The following is a 16,386-nucleotide window of genomic DNA, read 5'->3' as shown; positions in this document are numbered from 1 at the left end:
ACTAAACCAGAAGGGAAATCAAGCAATTCTACACTTAACCACCTAAATATACTAAGGATTCCACACCTAATCTAACCCATCCTCAAGAACCCTAATCCACTACTCAAGAACACTGAAGAACATCATGCATAAAAACCCAGAAAATGTTTCAAACCCAGAAATCATTGAAAAGCAAGTATGTTATAGATAAGAGACAGATCTACAACTTTGATGAAGAAAAGAAATGCAAAAACTCAAAGGATCAATAGGAAAAACGATTACAAAAACTAGGGTTTATGAGAGAACAAAAGAATATCTGCTGGGTAAAAAGAATATCCGCTGGATAAAAGGGTGTACCCCTATTTATAGGAATACTAGGTTTCCCTAATTTGGCTACAAGACAAAATAAGAAGTCGGTGGGTGGTCCAACTCGACGTGACGTCGAGCCTGCGTGGTCGAGTCTGTGTCCAGACAGCTTCCTGACGTCCTACTCGACGTGTCGTCGAGTCCATGTGGTCGAGGGGGAGTGATTCTTCAAAGGGTGCTCCTTGATGGTGTCCTACTCGACCTCACGTCGAGTTGGTGTGGTCGAGTCCAACCCTTGGTGGTTTCTGAGCGCCTGCTCGACCTCCTGTCGAGTCCAACCAGTTTTCTGCATATGTCTCCATTAAAACCACCATAACTCTTGCATCAAAGCTCTGATTCGCTTGAAATCACCTCCGTTCGAAAGGTAACTCAATTTCCTATAACTTGTATGAAGAGCTCTGAAACTAAATCGCAATGCAAGACTTCCATCTGAGTCGATCTTTGAGGGACTTCAGACTGGCTCTGAATCATCAATTCTCTTCTTTGCATCCATTAAGTGCCAAATAAGCTCCAAATACCTGAAACACATCCAATATGCAATATGCTATGCCATGCAATGCAAATCGTACTAAGTGATGAAAATGATATGAAAAGGACTATGGATGCAATGAAAAAGAGATGAAACTTAGCTAAATGCACGAGAAAAGTGTGCTTAAAAGCGGTAAAATATAGAGACATCAATCATCTAAAGGGAGGATGGTACGAAGAACTCCAACCCGTCCTATGGGCCTATCGTACAACCCCTAGGCGACCTACCGGAGAAACTCCATTCTCTTTGGTTTATGGCATGGAGGTAGTAGTACCAGCTAAACTCAACGTGCCCGGACTTCGCCGAACAGAAGCACCGTTAAATGAGGAAGAAAATTCAGCAATGCTTAATGATTCACTAGATACCATAAATGAAAGGCGTGATCAAGCTTTGATTCGGATTCAAAACTACCAGCAGGCAGCAGCCCGATATTACAACTCTAAAGTCAAAAGTAGGTCGTTCTTCGTAGGAGATTATGTGTTAAGGCGCGTCTTTGACAATAGAAAAGAAGAAGGTGCCGGTAAACTTGGTATTAATTGGGAAGGACCTTACATTATTACTGAAGTGGTTCGGAACGGTGTCTACAGATTGAAAGACTTAGAAGACAGGCCAGTCAAGCGACCTTGGAATGTGATCAACCTAAAGAAGTTTTATATTTAAAGCTACATGCATTTTATATGTACATGAACTACGGTGTGGCTTGATCCCGAAATGGGTACGTAGGCAGCTCGGAAACGAGTTCAGCTATTAATAAAAATTTGTTTTATTTCTGTATTAAAGGTAAAGGTTCGACTGTGCGAACAAATGAAGCAAATAAAGGTTCGGCTATGCGAACATACAAGGGATTGGAAATAGAGCGTTTATTCAAACAAAAAAAAAAGATGGAATGTCCCTCATCGAACACCTCGGGTTATGGAGATCTTGGTGACGAGCAGAACACTTCAACTCCTTGACCAGCAAGGTCGAGGATTGGCATCATGCAGTCCGGAATTCGAGTCCGAGCTCGACCCATTCTCCAGGGTGAGATTCAAGGATGTGAAGATCTCTTGACACCGTAGTAAGCCTGCGTTTCATCCGGTTAATCTTCTTCCGGAGTCTCCTCTTTTCCAACGTAAGCTTCCGATGTTGAAGCGCAAGTGCCTCTATGAACGCCATCGCTGTTCCTTGGTCTCTGATTGGGAGATCCCTGATCAAAGCACATGGAGCTCGGATCTGGGATCTTAAGAAGCTGCGAAGTGGAAGAGGCCTCCTATTTGGCTCATTTCGGGCATCTTCGTGTATCATTCCGATCCTGGAGAAGTCGGGCATAGATTCTGAACATCAAAGGTTGAACTCCATACCTGCTAAAATGAAAAAGAGTGGTAAGGAGAAAAGAGAAGTTGAGGCTATAATTTATAAGAGTATCATATTCCTAGTAAGCTGCGGATTCTATCCTAATAATGGAGTGATTCGCGGAGAGATTTATGCCTTTAAACCGATCCTGCATTAAAAGACGCATCTCCGAGAATATTTGAAGAATAAGGAAAATCGCAAATGCTTCCATAAATAAAAAAGGGGCCGAAGCCCATTACGAGTTCAAAATAAGTAAAGAAGTTAGAGAACATTTATGGAAGAGGCTCGGGAACAAGCTCCTTCATTGCCGGTTTAACTTTCGAAGTGGACGCCTTGTTCTTGGCATCCACTTCGGGACAATCTCGAACGCGTTTTCGACAGGTGCTGGCCTCCTCCTCGTCTTCTTCTTCGCTGTCAGATGGAACGGCATAGACCGGGGCATTCACGGGACCCGGGACTCCTTTAGCGCGGAGATACATCCGGAGCATCTTCGGGATCTCAGCGACAGAATCAAAGTTCCGCCATTCCCATTGAAAGGGATCACTTTCCAAAGCTCGTATCATCCTCTCCACCCGAGCGATGCGAGCCTCGAGCGTTTGCCTTTTGAGGCCCAGCCGCTGCCTCTCTTCACACAAGCGACAGTGTTTTTCGGCAACGTAGCATAAAGATGAATGAATAAGATGAAACAAAAAGTTTTTAATCGAAGACGACAGATATAAACCTTATCAATAAAGTCGCAAGCCTCTTTCTTCTCCTTCGAAGGAAAGTGAAAGACGGCGTGAGGGAAAAGAACGCCGGCCGGTTCAAAGCCGTCGCCGGACAAGAAGAGTGGGCTGCCGGGATCAATGGGGGCTACTTTTTCGTTTTCCATTCTCGTAATATTTCTCAAGTAAGATTCTAAAATTGTATCTAAAGAAAGCTTAGAGGTAGGTAAGCTTTTATTTATAATGGTTTAGAGTTTGTCTTGGAACCATAAATCCAATAATGGTAGTATGCCCGAGTGGTTTAAACCATTTTTGGAAATAAAGAAAAGGCAGCTTTTGCATTAAAGACGAGCCGTTTTCCTACTTTTAAGAAATAAGAAGGGAAAGAGCAACTGTCGCATTAACTACAAAAGTTTCTAAGGCCCAAGCCCAATAAATTTATCGAGTTGACTAAACCCGAAGTGGGGAACTCGCTTTAAGCCGAGCTCAGTTCTCGCATTCTAAAGAGAAAGGTCTGATCAGCCTAAAAATCTCGAAAGCATAACCACAAGGCCACAAAGGGTTAAAAGCGGACTTTGCAAACCCGCACATAATTTTAACCAAACCCCCCTTGGGGTCAAAACCTAGAAAGGTTTAAAAGCCTCCTCAGGCAAATATCTTGTTCAAAAGAAATAATAAAGCCTCCTTAGGCAAAAACAAGTTCGAAATTAAGTTTTAAAATTAATGGGATAATTCCCAATTTAAAGTGGACGCAACCACTACGGAGTAACAGCCACCTCGGACTCCGGCTCGACAGTTGGAGTTTCATTCGCCTCCTTAGCTGGTGCTTGGTCAGATGGCACTCCTGGTCCGCCCTCCACAGTACAACCATCCTCCGGGGTGACCTCCGATGTCACAGGAACTTCGGGTGGGATGACATCTTCCGTCTCACTTGGGCCTAGGAAGGACGGTTCCAGTCAATTTAAAAAAAAAAAAAAAAAAAACAAAACATAAAGTGAGGAAAAGGTAGTAAGAGTCAGGAGCCAAGCGTTACCTGCCCAGTCTAGACCCGATTCACTTATAGGAGGCGATTCAGTGAAGAATTCCTCGAAGTCCTGCGGGTTGAAGGTCGAAGTAGGAAGAGCTGCCAAGCGACTCCGCTTTTCAGAAAGATTAGCCGATAGTTCGGTCCTCTCTTCTACCTCGGAGAAATCTGTTTCATGGATTTGATCCAACAAAATCAGATTGCCCTCATGCTCCTTGATATCTGATTCCAGGTCTGACCTAGCTTTCTCGGATTGAATGAAGCGGATGGCTCCTTGGATCAACTCCATCCCGCGTCCCTTAACCTCCTTTCTGGCTTTCGAAGCCAACCTTGCCAACTCGGAATCACGCAATTTGGCAATCGCCTTGTACTTCGCGTTAAGCTCAATGAGTTGGTTATTCAGGGTATCGGCGGTTGATTCGGATTCGTAAAGCCTACCCTGAACACCAGAAAGCTCATCCTGGAGTTTCAAATTTTGGTCGTATTGGTCCTGCAGCTCCCCCTTAATCTTCGCCAGCTCGGATGTTAGACTGTCGACCTTGTCCTCCAGATCGTGCTTGGAGCCGGTAGAAGAGCTTAGTTCAGCCTCAAGAGCAGAAAGTTTTTTCTTCCACGCGTCAATCTCCTTTTCCCGACCAAGGACCAGCCCCTCATAATGTTCAATCATGTCATTAAGCTCACCGTTAGCCTGCCATTATGCATGAAATCGAGATGGTGAGGCATTTCGATGAACGGCAGCACAATCGGAAAAATAAAGCGGAACTAACCCGAGATGAATGATAAGCATGAAGCAAATAGCGTTCACGAATCGCAGGGCGCCACTTGTTGAAGTCTGGCAAGATCGAACCCGATCGGGTCTTGAAGCATCGGAAAACGCTGCCTTCCTTCTCCATAGCTGCGAAGGAGGAAGAGTTGTAAAAATTGGAATCTGAATAGAGACAAAAACTTTTAAGACTATGTAAATCACCAAACCTGAAAGCGATTTGACTTGAGGGACAAGAGCAGGCTTTAACCTCGAGGAAGAATCTCGAGATTCAGAATCTCCCTTTTTTGGAGATGCGCTCCGGGCAGTCTTTTCGCTGTCAGGCTGGGAAGAGGAAGACATATCAACCGGTCGTGGAGGACTCATTGGTTCAGTAGGAGGGGATGATCGAGGTGAACGGTCAGTCCGGGCCCTTGACTTCTCCCTTCGCGGGGAAGAATCACTACGAGAGGACTTGTCTCTCTTCCTGCGAACCAAGTTCTTAAGTGGTTCGTTGCTAAAATCATCTCGGGGAGGACAAGGTGAATCACGGCGAGGACATCGGTCCCTCCGAGGAGAACGCGAGTCACGACGATCACGACGAGGAGTTAATCTAAAAGAAGCAACGGATCTGGCTCCTTTGGTGCTGCCATCATCAACCAGCAGGGTCCTACTGTAGTCCTTCTTATCTATAGAAGTCGCGAGAAACTTTTTCTTCCCCTCACAAGCCTCAGCTATCGGCTTGGAAAGCACCTTACGCTTGGCCGCAAGGGCCCGAGATGACATCCCCTGAGTTGAGGGAGGAGGCGGAAGTTGGTGAAGTTGACCCGGTGGACTCATCCTGAGTCTGTGGTTAGCTTCTAGGAATCGTTCAAGAGTGAAAGAATTCCAAAGGGTTTCCCCTTCGAGAATTATCTTGAAGAATTCGATGAACCCTTCAGATGGGAGAGTGGAAGCGATGAAAGCTGCGAAATGAAACAACAGTTTTAGTCAATAAAGATAATAAAACAACCGAAAAAGATATATGCGACCTAATCTCTACCAGGCTTCGCAGACCACTTTGATGGGAGTAAATCTGCAAGATTTCCAATCGAAGCGGGAGTTTTCTTAATCAGAAACCAAGGATGGTGCCAATTTTCATCCTTGTTCGGAAGGTGCGAGATGATGTTTCTATTAGCATTCAGATACGCTGAGAAGTACCCCGTCTTCTTCGATGAACTTCTTACGCTTAGAAGCTCATTTAGTTCAGTGACTCCGATAACATATCCGGCCTCCGCCGCGATTGTTATAATTCCGAGGATGGTACGAAGAAGATTAGGGGTTAATTGAGGAAGAGCAATTTCAAGAGCCGCTAGGTATCGAACTAGGGCTTCGGGAAGGGGAAAGGTCAGCCCGCAACCTTTAAAATAGATCTCGTATACAAAGAAGTAGTCGTCGCGGTGGCACTCTGGGGACTCCGTAGGATCAGCTATCTGCGCCTCCGCCATAATTCCCGGTGGGATTCGGCAGAGCTCCCTCAATCGTTCGAGGGATTGAAGGGTGCAGGTGGATCTATAGTGCGGACCGGCAATATCATTAGGGCGGGTGCACTCATCATTGCTAGAACGCCTCTCATCGAAAGACGGAGACTCGGGTCTATCGGAATCGGAAGTCATTGGGAAGAATGAAAAATTCAAGTTTCGGGAAAAAGAAAATTTGGAGAGAGAAGTAGAAGGAGTTTTAACCACAAAGATCAAGAGTAAAAGTAAGAATGAAAAAGAAGGTTACCTCACGCAAGCTAGGTGATAATGATGGAACCGTCTTGGCAATCGTGGAAGAAGTGGGAAGGTTTTTTCCCGCTTTAATAGTAAATAATCGATATACGGTCATAATGGCGACAGATGTCACGCAACTAAATATGGGTAGCACCGAAATTAAAGGACTGATGGGATCTTGGCGGGAAAAAAAAAAATCAGAAGATTCCTCGGAACGCAATCTTTGGTCATTAAAGCATTTAAATTCCTCCGAATTGGAATAGCACGTCGAAGAACTTGGGGGGCTAATTGTTGGTGTCGGATCCCGCACCAGAAGTCCGAGACCAACCAAAGATTACCACGTAGTCAAGATAATGGCCCATAAAGGATAAAGCCCATTGGACCCATGAGCCGAAGGAACGATCGAAGTGGTTGTCACCACTTCGAGAATCCGAAATGGCTGCACTTTAACATGAGTTCGGTGTAGAAGACACGGGTAAGTCGGTTCAAGGACACTTGGGCCAAAAGGCGAGGCCCATGAAGATCAGAGTCAACTCAAATTCAAACGTTGAGCATTAAAGTCAAAGAATCAAAACGGACACATTTAAGAAGGAATAATTGTACTTAATTACTCATTTTAATGTCGTTTTTCTATGTATAAATATAAAGGCCAATGGCCATGTAAGGGGGATCTCTCTCTTGAACAAGAAATACGATAGCAATTTTTTGTAGCAATTCATAAGCCTTTTACGTTCTTATTTTTTGTCCCTCAAGAATAATCTTTCCTACTAATAAAAATACTTGAGTGTGTGAATTCCGACATCCACACATTGTATTCTTTCTAGTTAAGCTTTCCCTTAATGCATGTAGTTAAATTCATGACCTAAATCTTGATCTCAAGTGTTTACGTTTCCCATAAAGTTACTTTCTAGTTAGAAAGATCATTGAACCCCCTGCGATCCCTTGAATTCCCAACGCTTGTCTTATTTATTCACTTACATTTTCTCTCGCTTTCTTGTTTACTTTATTTTGCAACCGTGACAACAACAACAACCCCTCTTTTATTGATTTGGAGTTGGGGTTCACTCCAAGTAACTTAGGGAACACTCTGAGAATATTCTCTCAAAGCCTATCTCCTTGGCAAAAACTTGGAGTTCATTCCAAGTAACTTGGGATTCACTCCAAGTAACTTGGGATTCACTCCAAGTAACTTGGGATTCACTCCAAGTAACTTGGGGAATACTCGAAGAATATTCTCTCAAAGCCTACCTCCTTATACTATATAAAGAGACCTAGCCTCTCATTATTTCTCAAGCTCTCAAACAGAAATCACTCTCAGTTCTAAAATCACGCCTCTCTCTTGCTTCTTAAAAGTAAGTTCTTAGTTTAGTAGTTTCGAGAGTATATCGTAGATCAAGTTTGCTTAAGTATATCACTCATGTACTCGAGTATTAGTTCGTGATCGTTTGTATCCTGTGATTCATAAATCGGGATTGTCCGAAAGTACTTACGGCCGATTTATTGAATTAAGAAAAAAAAAAATCATATCTTGCCTCCATGATTTATATTATTTAAGTTACGTCTTTAAATTACTGTTGTAATTCGTTTATGTTATTGATGCGGACATCGACTTTAACCAAACTGCTGAACTACATCTTGTACTACATCCTACACTACATCCTGTACCAGAAGTCCGAGAAGGTCCCATGACACGTTCAAAGTCTAAACAACTCAAGAAAAGGTTCAATTTAGCTGTGCAAGACATTCTAAGCTCCTTAGAGCAGGAGGAAGTAAACTGGTCCGTAGCACCCCAAACCGGATATGATCCAATAGCCGAAGAAGAGCTTGCTGAAGCTTTCACCCAAATGAGTCTTGAACGAACTACTCCCCAAGGTATGAAATCTTCTGTGACAGGTCCAGAAGCCCCTAGAATCCAAGAGAAGACTTTAGAGCTGCAGGAGACGTACGAGACAAGCTTCACTTCCGAGAGTGATCAAGAGAGTCAAGATCAAGACCAAGACACCAAGGACGTGGAAGAGCTCCAAGACACTGATCAAGATACTCAAGAGGAACTCCAGGAAGGCCCCTACTTCAAGAAACCAACAAGTAAACGAGCACAAGATATGACTCCTGAAGTAGGTCAGCGAGTACTACAGGAAGTGACTCAGAGAACGTCTATTGGGCCTAAAACGCATCCCGGTAAGTTTATTCAATTTATACTATCTTTGCAGGTCCAATAAGCCCACACAACGGCTAGACTCGTCATCAAAGCGTGCTCCTCAAGAGAGTTTAAGTAGTTTCCTTATTTAGTTATTTTCTTTCTAAAAACAATGGTTTTTGTTTTTTGCTTTTATTTGCTTCCTTTTTTGTGTATTTGCATTTATTTTCGGCCCTAGGCTAGCTGAAGGACTCTTATAAAGTCCCCCTGCAGCAGTTGTACGATTTTCACCTTTGATTATCAATAAAGAACCCGAATTTTCTTACTTCTTCTCTTTAAGTGTTCTTAAGAGAATAAGCTTGTTCTTTGTCTTGTGTGTGTGATTCACCAAGGCTGAGTTCGTGTACTGTATCAGAGACCAATCACATCTCTGTGGTGTACTTCAATCCGCCATCACTTTCCTCTATTTCGATCCCACACGAGAGAAGCGACCGCCATCGTGTCAGATCTACATCATCGACCATCAATCCTTCACAAGAGAGAAGCGACCGCCAGCTTGTGAAGCCACCATCTCTATCCCGATATAAGTCTCACCACCGAGTCTTGTATCATCTGGTATCAGAGCATTGGTTTGCTCTACCCTTGCCAGGTTCTATTGTTTCCTTTATATTCTGCATTAGTTTCTGAATCAGTTTCTGTACTAGTTCAGTTTCTGTTTATTTAATTAAAAAAAAAAAAAAATCATAGTTTGTTTCCATTAATTGTTTAATTCATTTTGCGTACTATTTTCTTCATAAAAAAAAAAAAATTGCTTTCAGTTTTTGTTGCATTGGTATTACCTGTCAATTATTTGTTTTAATTTGATAATATTAAAAAAAAAAAGTTTAGTTATTAAATTTCGTTCTGTATTAGCAAGTGAGTCAAGAAGTACCTCAGGAAGTGCGTCAGCAAGTTTTAGCTTTCTTGTTTACGACTTGTTCCTTTCAATTCTTGTGGTACGTTGATTCCTTTGTTGTTTTTGTCTAAGTGCAGATCACTTTTAGGCATACACTATGGGAGACGAAGCAGCTATACCTCAAAACGCCATGATGCAAATGATGGCTACTATGATGGCGGAGATAAGAGGATTAGGGCAAAGGCTAGGCCGTTTGGAGCAGCCCCAACCCAGGGTTGAAGTTAGACCGGATCAGGCTCAAAGGAATGCCCGCGAAGAGGCGGACGAGTTTCCTGACTTGGATGATGATGATGATCCACCACCCGATCCTGTGAGACGTCAACATCAACGGAGAGAAGATCCATTGATGAGGAACCATGCACGGAGAGTGGAGCCCCGTGAGCAGAACCGAGATATCAAACTAATACCTCCTACTTTTGTAGGAAAATCAAATCCAGAGGCGTACATGGACTGGGAGAGACGGATGGAATACATATTCGATTGCTATTGATATGGAGAAGCTCGAAAGGTGGCCTTAGCAGCCGCTCAGCTCACCGAAAATGCTTTGTCTTGGTGGGATAGGACAGTAGCTGACCGGAGGAGACAAAGATTTGATCCCATAAGCAATTGGGGAGACATGAAATACCTCTTAAGGTTGAGGTATATCCCTGATCATTATCATAGAGACTTACAAAAACGTTTTAGAAAGTTTTCTCAGGGAACAAGGACCATGGAAGAGTACTTTGAGGAGTTTGAGAAGCTCATGAACTCCTTGGAGATAGAAGAATCCGACGAATCTCTCATGGCTCAATTCATAGACGGACTACAAGAGAGGATTCAAAGGAAGGTGGAGAGAGCTAAATACAATGGACTCCCCGAGTTGTTACACTTAGCTGTACAAGTGGAGCAACAAATCAGGCGTAAGACATCCTTAAGCAACCGTTCAGAAACAACACGCCTTGGAATACAAGCAACAACCGAACCTTGGATAAAGGCAAAGCCGTAGACAATGATTCTAAGTTCAAGAACAAGTCTAATGAGGCGCCTAAAACCTCTAAGCCTAAACCAGGTAAGTTCCCTAGTACTAATCAATCTCGTTCTCGTGACATTACTTGTTTCAAATGTCAAGGTAGGGGACCCATGGCGAGAGAATGTCCGAACCAAAGGGTGATGATTCTCACTTCTAGTGGTGACTACGAGTCACAAGATGAGCAAGAGGAGGGTTCAGATGAACATGATGAGGACGTTGAGTACCCGGATGTAGGAGAACTCCTTGTCATCCGTAGGACATTGAGTATGTTTGTCAACCCCGAAGAGAAGGTGCAACGAGAAAACATCTTCCACACTAGATGCACCATCAAGAACAAGGTATGTAACTTAATTATTGATGGAGGTTATTGTACTAATGTTGCTAGCAAGTACATGGTAGACAGGTTAGGTCTTCAGAAAACAAAGCATCCGAGACCATACAAGCTTAGATGGCTCAATGACGACACCGAGCTAAAAATTGCTGAACAAGTGACTGTATCATTCAGCGTGGGAAAATATCAAGATCAAGTCGTTTGTGACGTAGTGCCAATGAGAGCCGGCCATCTTCTCCTTGGAAGACCATGGCAATTTGACCGAGCTACATGTCATAATGGACGTACCAACCATTATTCTTTCACCTACAAGGACCGTAAGTATAACCTTGCCCCCCTAAGTCCCTCAGAAGTTCATGAATTACAAATTCACATGAACAAGAGGAAGAGGTAAGGAATTCTAGTCTTTACTTAAGCTCTAATGATGTTTGTAAAACCATGAGTGCCAATGGCACCGTGCTACTAATGGTTTTCAAAGAATGTCTTAGTACAGGTTTAGGTGACATCGAGTTACCCGCTGAGGTACAAGCTGTACTAGATCAATACAAAGACATATTTCTGGAGGAGACTCCACCAGGGCTACCTCCTATTCGTGGCATAGAGCATCAGATCGATCTCGTTCCAGGTTCTGCTTTACCTAGCAAACCAGCCTATAGGATGAATCCGGAGGAATCGAAGGAGCTAGAAAAGCAAGTGCGTGATCTAATGGAAAAAGGATACATCAGAGAGAGTCTCAGCCCGTGTGCGGTACCTGTCCTATTAGTTCCAAAGAAGGACGGTACATGGAGGATGTGTGTAGACTGTCGTGCCATCAACAATATCACCATCAAGTACCGACACCCCATCCCGAGACTAGACGACATGTTGGATGAGCTTAGTGGTGCAACCATCTTCTCCAAAGTTGACTTAAGGAGTGGCTATCATCAAGTTAGAATGAGAGAAGGAGACGAGTGGAAGACAGCCTTCAAAACCAAGCAAGGTCTCTATGAGTGGCTTGTTATGCCATTCGGGCTGACTAACGCACCAAGTACCTTCATGCGTTTAATGAACCAGGTTCTAAGGTTATTTATTGGTAAATTTGTTGTTGTTTACTTTGATGACATACTTATTTACAGTAAGTTCTATTCTGATCACGTTCAACATTTAGAGTTGATTTTAAAAACGCTTCGGAAGGAAGGCCTTTATGCTAACCTGAAGAAGTGCACCTTTTGTACTGACAAGTGTGTGTTCTTAGGTTTTGTAGTAAGTAAACATGGCCTACAGGTAGATGAGGAGAAGATCAAGGCAATCCGTGAATGGCCTACTCCAACATCTATTGGACACGTTCGTAGCTTTCATGGACTAGCAAGTTTCTACAGAAGGTTCGTCAGAGATTTTAGTACAGTGGCTGCGCCAATGACTGCTGTGATAAAAAAAATGTGTCTTTCACATGGGGAGAAGCTCAAGATAAATCTTTCAACACATTGAAGGAGAGGCTCACACAAGCACCGGTCTTAGCCTTACTAGATTTTGAAGTTATGTTCGAAGTAGAGTGTGATGCATCAGGTTTGGGAATTGGAGCTGTACTACATCAGAGGAGGAGACCCGTAGCTTTCTTTAGTGAGAAACTAAGTGGAGCTGCATTGAATTACAACATTACTTGTTGTCCAAGGAATTCATCATCCATACCGATCATGAGACTCTCAAGCATCTTAAGGGTCAGACTTCGCTTAAGAGAAGACATGCCAAATGGTTGGAGTTCATTGAGACGTTTCCATATGTGATAAAGTACAAGAAGGGAAAGGAGAACGTGGTAGCTGACGCTTTGTCGAGGAGATATGCCCTTATAGCTACTATGGAAGCTAAGGTGATGGGATTTGAGCATATCAAGGAGATGTATAAGGATGATCCAGAACTAGGAGAGTGCTACAAAGATCATGGCAAAGGACTTTACAAAGCATTCTACTTGGAAGATGGGTTTCTATTCAAGGACAAGCGGTTGTGCATCCCTCAAGGTTCTATGCGAGACTTGATACTTAGTGAAGCGCATGGTGGAGGTTTGATGGGTCATTTTGGTGTTGACAAGACTTTGGCCGTAGTAATGGAACATTTCTTCTGGCCCCACCTCAAGAAAGACGTTGAGAGATTTTGTGCCCGTTGCATTGTTTGCCACAAAGCCAAATCCAGGTTACATCCTCATGGTCTTTACTTACACTACAAGAAATATCAACATTGATAGCACAAGAAGATAGCTCATTTTCCGTCACTGCTATAAAAGATGAATGTTTTATTTTGATTACTATATAATAGCATTGAAATAACGCTAAGATAAAAAAATTACTAAACGAAAAGCTAAAATCATTTATTATGCCAATACTTCTAGGAAAAAATCCACTTTAAGAGTTATATATATCAGATCTAAAAAATTTTAGTGCCATCATATATACCAAAGCCAAAAAAAAATTACCCATAGACTCCACGACAAAAAAACCTAGATCTCTTCCAATCCGCCATAGACTCCACGAAACTCTTCGCCAGCCTCATTTTGCCTCCATTCGTTCATCTTTCCTCCAGTCTCAGGTGATTCGTCACCATCCTGAAGAATCGTCTCCTCTCATCTCTAAACCCTAGCCGCCGATGTCGTCGCTGATTCTCCTCGTCGTATATGTCTCTTGTTAATTTTGTTTACTCGTCATCCCCTTACCTCGGAAAAAGTTAGGGTTACGGATCCGAATTAGCAACCATGGAAGAGATCACCGATGGAGTGAACAACATGAACTTGGCCGTTGATTCCCAGAAGTAAAATCGGATTCAGGTTTCAAACACCAAGAAACCATTGTTCTTTTACGTCAATCTCACAAAGGTACATAGTTTAATTCGATTGATATGTGACTCGTATTCTAAGCTTTCAAATTTCTGGACTTGAACAATCTCTTTCGATCGAGAGGATCTATAGGCAAATGGCTTGTATTCTAGTTCATCTGCTCATCGTGATTCTCTAGTTCTGTAGCGGAAATGATTGTTTCTTCAATTGCAGCATAAAAAAATCAGCTTTAATCATGGTCTCTAGCTTAACTTTTCCTAGTATAGATTTTGATTTACATTTGGTCAAGCACAAGGATGTTGCTTTGTCTTCCTCTATGCTTTCTCGTTAGCTGAAATCTAGGTTGCATTGGTTTGACCAATTGCTTTGTTTTGAGTTTGGACAACGCAAAACTTGAAAGTTAGAATCATCTCTAAGGGGATGCTTAGTTATTTAGATCGAGTTACATCTATAACCTATATAGCTTATTGTAGTGTTCTTGATTAAGTCTTTGTTACTTTAGAATTTCCTAAAGACAATTGTTTTTAAATTTGACCTCAATGTTTTTAGTGGAACACTTGTGATTTTGCAGAATTGATTGATAATTTATGTTTTGTTGTAAATCTATGGTTTCCAATAGACATTGAGAAATGACTATATGCAAACCGTATTTTCTTATTGTAAGTTTAACTAAAGATACAATTGATTCTTGATGCTATATTTTGGTTTCTGCTTTAGTATCTCCCACATTTATCACCCCAAATTTATTTTCAAGAGAGAAAGATTGTACCCACTATATGCAAACAAGAACAAGTAAATTTGGAGATAGCTGCAAGTTTGATCATCCTATTTTAGCTTATTCTCATGGTGTGTTGGTTTCGGAATTAGGTGTTTGTGGTTATTACTTGTGTCTAGGATGATTGATGTAACTGAGTTTTTGTTGATTGGATTTGTTTAGAGGTATATGCAGCAGTACAATGATGTCGAACTTCCTGCCTTTGGAATGGGTATGTATTTTCTTAATCTCCCTTTTTTTTATTCCTCGGTATATATTCTAATGGGACTGTAATGTGTATTTATTGCAGTATAATCTGATTCTTAACTTCATTAAGCTAATTTTTTCAGAATAAATTGTTTGTTGGTGATACTTACTAAGATACTTACTCTTCCCATCTGCAAATCAACCTTCTTCTCGATTTATTAATTTGGTTTTTGGTTTTGCAGAATAAATAGTTTAGGAGAAGGAGCTTGCATGTGGTTGTAGGAGCTTAAGTGGTAAGACGTTTTTTCAAGTTTTAAACTCCATATTACCTTAATTCTAAGGCTATCATGATTATGTCCAAGCTAACCAAGTACGTAGTATACATATGTGTATGTTTGGTAGATGTATTCCCATGTGTCGATTTCTTTTTTCATCTTAGTGAATAAGGCTTCTAAGATGGTGTCTTTTGTCCCCTTGTTCTTTTGTTTCATGTAGCCTATCGACGGGAGTGCTAATAGGAACAATTGTTCAAATCAAAGTTTTATGCGTTCTCCTTTTGATGAGGCGAAATAGATAGAGGAGAAGAAATTGAAGAGATCGAAGTTTGTCTCTGTCCATATGATGTTAGTTCTATTTTGTTTAAGACTTATAATGATAGTATAAGATTTGATATGATGTTATGTAAGACTTGTTTGGCTAATTGGTTAATGTAATATTACTTGTTGATGATTTATAAAATATAAAAGTTATATATAATATGACGTGTTTGTCAAATTAAGTAAATTTTACAAAATTGGGTTCCAATATAAAATTTATTTATATAACGAAAAAAATGTTCCGACATTATATAAAACAGCACTAAACGTGTGTTATAATAAAGTATATTATAGCATTTGAATAATGCTATAATATGAAAATGCTATCGTATGTGGGGGTCTATTATAGCATGTTAAAAACGTCATCGTATATGGAGGGTCTACCATAACAGGGGCATAAGACAGCATTTATGAAAACGCTATTGATGACATATAATAGCTTTTTTCTCTTGCTAACAATGTAGATATTTCTTGTAGTGTTACCCTTACCTATTCCTAACGCCCCTTGGGTAGATGTTTCTATGGAATTTGTCTTAGGATTGCCCAAGATTAGACACAAGGATTCAATCTTTGTTGTTGTGGACCGGTTCTCCAAGATGGCACACTTCATCCCGTGTGACAAGACCAATGATGCGACTCAAACCGCAGATTTGTTCTTCAAGGAAGTAGTGCGCCTCCATGGAATTCCAAGGACCATAGTCTCTGATCGTGACACCAAGTTCTTGAGTCACTTTTGGAGGACCCTTTGGAGAAAGTTAGGTACCAAGCTTCTATTCTCTACAACTTGTCATCCTCAAACGGATGGACAAACCGAAGTGGTAAACCGAACTCTCTCAACCTTACTTAGAGCTACTCTCGGTAAAAATATGAGTACATGGCTTGATTGCATTCCTTTTATCGAGTTTGCTTATAATCGTGCGGTTCACTCGGCTACAAAACTATCTCCTTTTGAGATAGTCTATGGAATTAACCGCTTGTCGCCACTGGATTTAGTACCCTTGCCTCAGAAAGAACAGGTTTGCCAAGATGGTTTAAGACGTGGAGAAATCATCAAGAAGTTACATGACAAGGCCAAAGACAACTTGGAAAAGAAAAATGCCGACAACAAACGCAAAGCTGATCGGGGAAGGAAGGAAATGTTATTTGAACCAGGGGATTGGGTCT

At 41.7% G+C, this 16,386-nt stretch overlaps 2 protein-coding genes across 2 annotated transcripts; one reads left to right on the top strand and one right to left on the bottom strand.

The window, feature by feature from the left end:
• Positions 1-3,668: 3,668 nt before the first annotated feature.
• Positions 3,669-6,466, bottom strand: LOC110224547 (meiosis-specific protein ASY2-like). The gene is made up of 5 exons (XM_021010741.1): positions 5,719-6,466; positions 4,907-5,641; positions 4,702-4,862; positions 3,944-4,622; positions 3,669-3,847 (listed from the first exon to the last, which is right to left on the bottom strand). Exons 1-5 carry the CDS (start codon positions 6,329-6,331, stop codon positions 3,669-3,671), a joined length of 2,367 nt encoding a protein of 788 aa, XP_020866400.1. The 5' UTR covers positions 6,332-6,466.
• Positions 6,467-7,737: 1,271 nt separating this feature from the next.
• LOC110225070 lies at positions 7,738-8,892 on the top strand. The gene is made up of 2 exons (XM_021013759.1): positions 7,738-8,548; positions 8,641-8,892. Exons 1-2 carry the CDS (start codon positions 8,116-8,118, stop codon positions 8,664-8,666), a joined length of 459 nt encoding a protein of 152 aa, XP_020869418.1. The 5' UTR covers positions 7,738-8,115; the 3' UTR covers positions 8,667-8,892.
• The last annotated feature ends 7,494 nt before the right edge of the window (positions 8,893-16,386 follow it).

Source organism: Arabidopsis lyrata (assembly GCF_000004255.2).
Source record: "Arabidopsis lyrata subsp. lyrata unplaced genomic scaffold ARALYscaffold_1, whole genome shotgun sequence".
Lineage (NCBI taxonomy): Eukaryota > Viridiplantae > Streptophyta > Magnoliopsida > Brassicales > Brassicaceae > Arabidopsis > Arabidopsis lyrata.
This window is presented reverse-complemented; position numbering and strand designations above follow the sequence as displayed.

What these genes read in the sequence shown, in the direction of transcription:
- LOC110224547 (XM_021010741.1), bottom strand. Translation starts at nt 6,331, where the DNA reads ATGACTTCCGATTCCGATAGACCCGAGTCTCCGTCTTTCGATGAGAGG. An exon ending in AAAGTGGTCTGCGAAGCCTG is followed by an intron (nt 5,642 to 5,718) that starts GTAGAGATTAGG and finishes TTCATTTCGCAG; the next exon opens with CTTTCATCGCTTCCACTCTC. An exon ending in ATCGGGTCTAGACTGGGCAG is followed by an intron (nt 3,848 to 3,943) that starts GTAACGCTTGGC and finishes CGTCCTTCCTAG; the next exon opens with GCCCAAGTGAGACGGAAGAT.
- LOC110225070 (XM_021013759.1), top strand. Translation starts at nt 8,116, where the DNA reads ATGACACGTTCAAAGTCTAAACAACTCAAGAAAAGGTTCAATTTAGCT. An exon ending in AGATATGACTCCTGAAGTAG is followed by an intron (nt 8,549 to 8,640) that starts GTCAGCGAGTAC and finishes CTATCTTTGCAG; the next exon opens with GTCCAATAAGCCCACACAAC.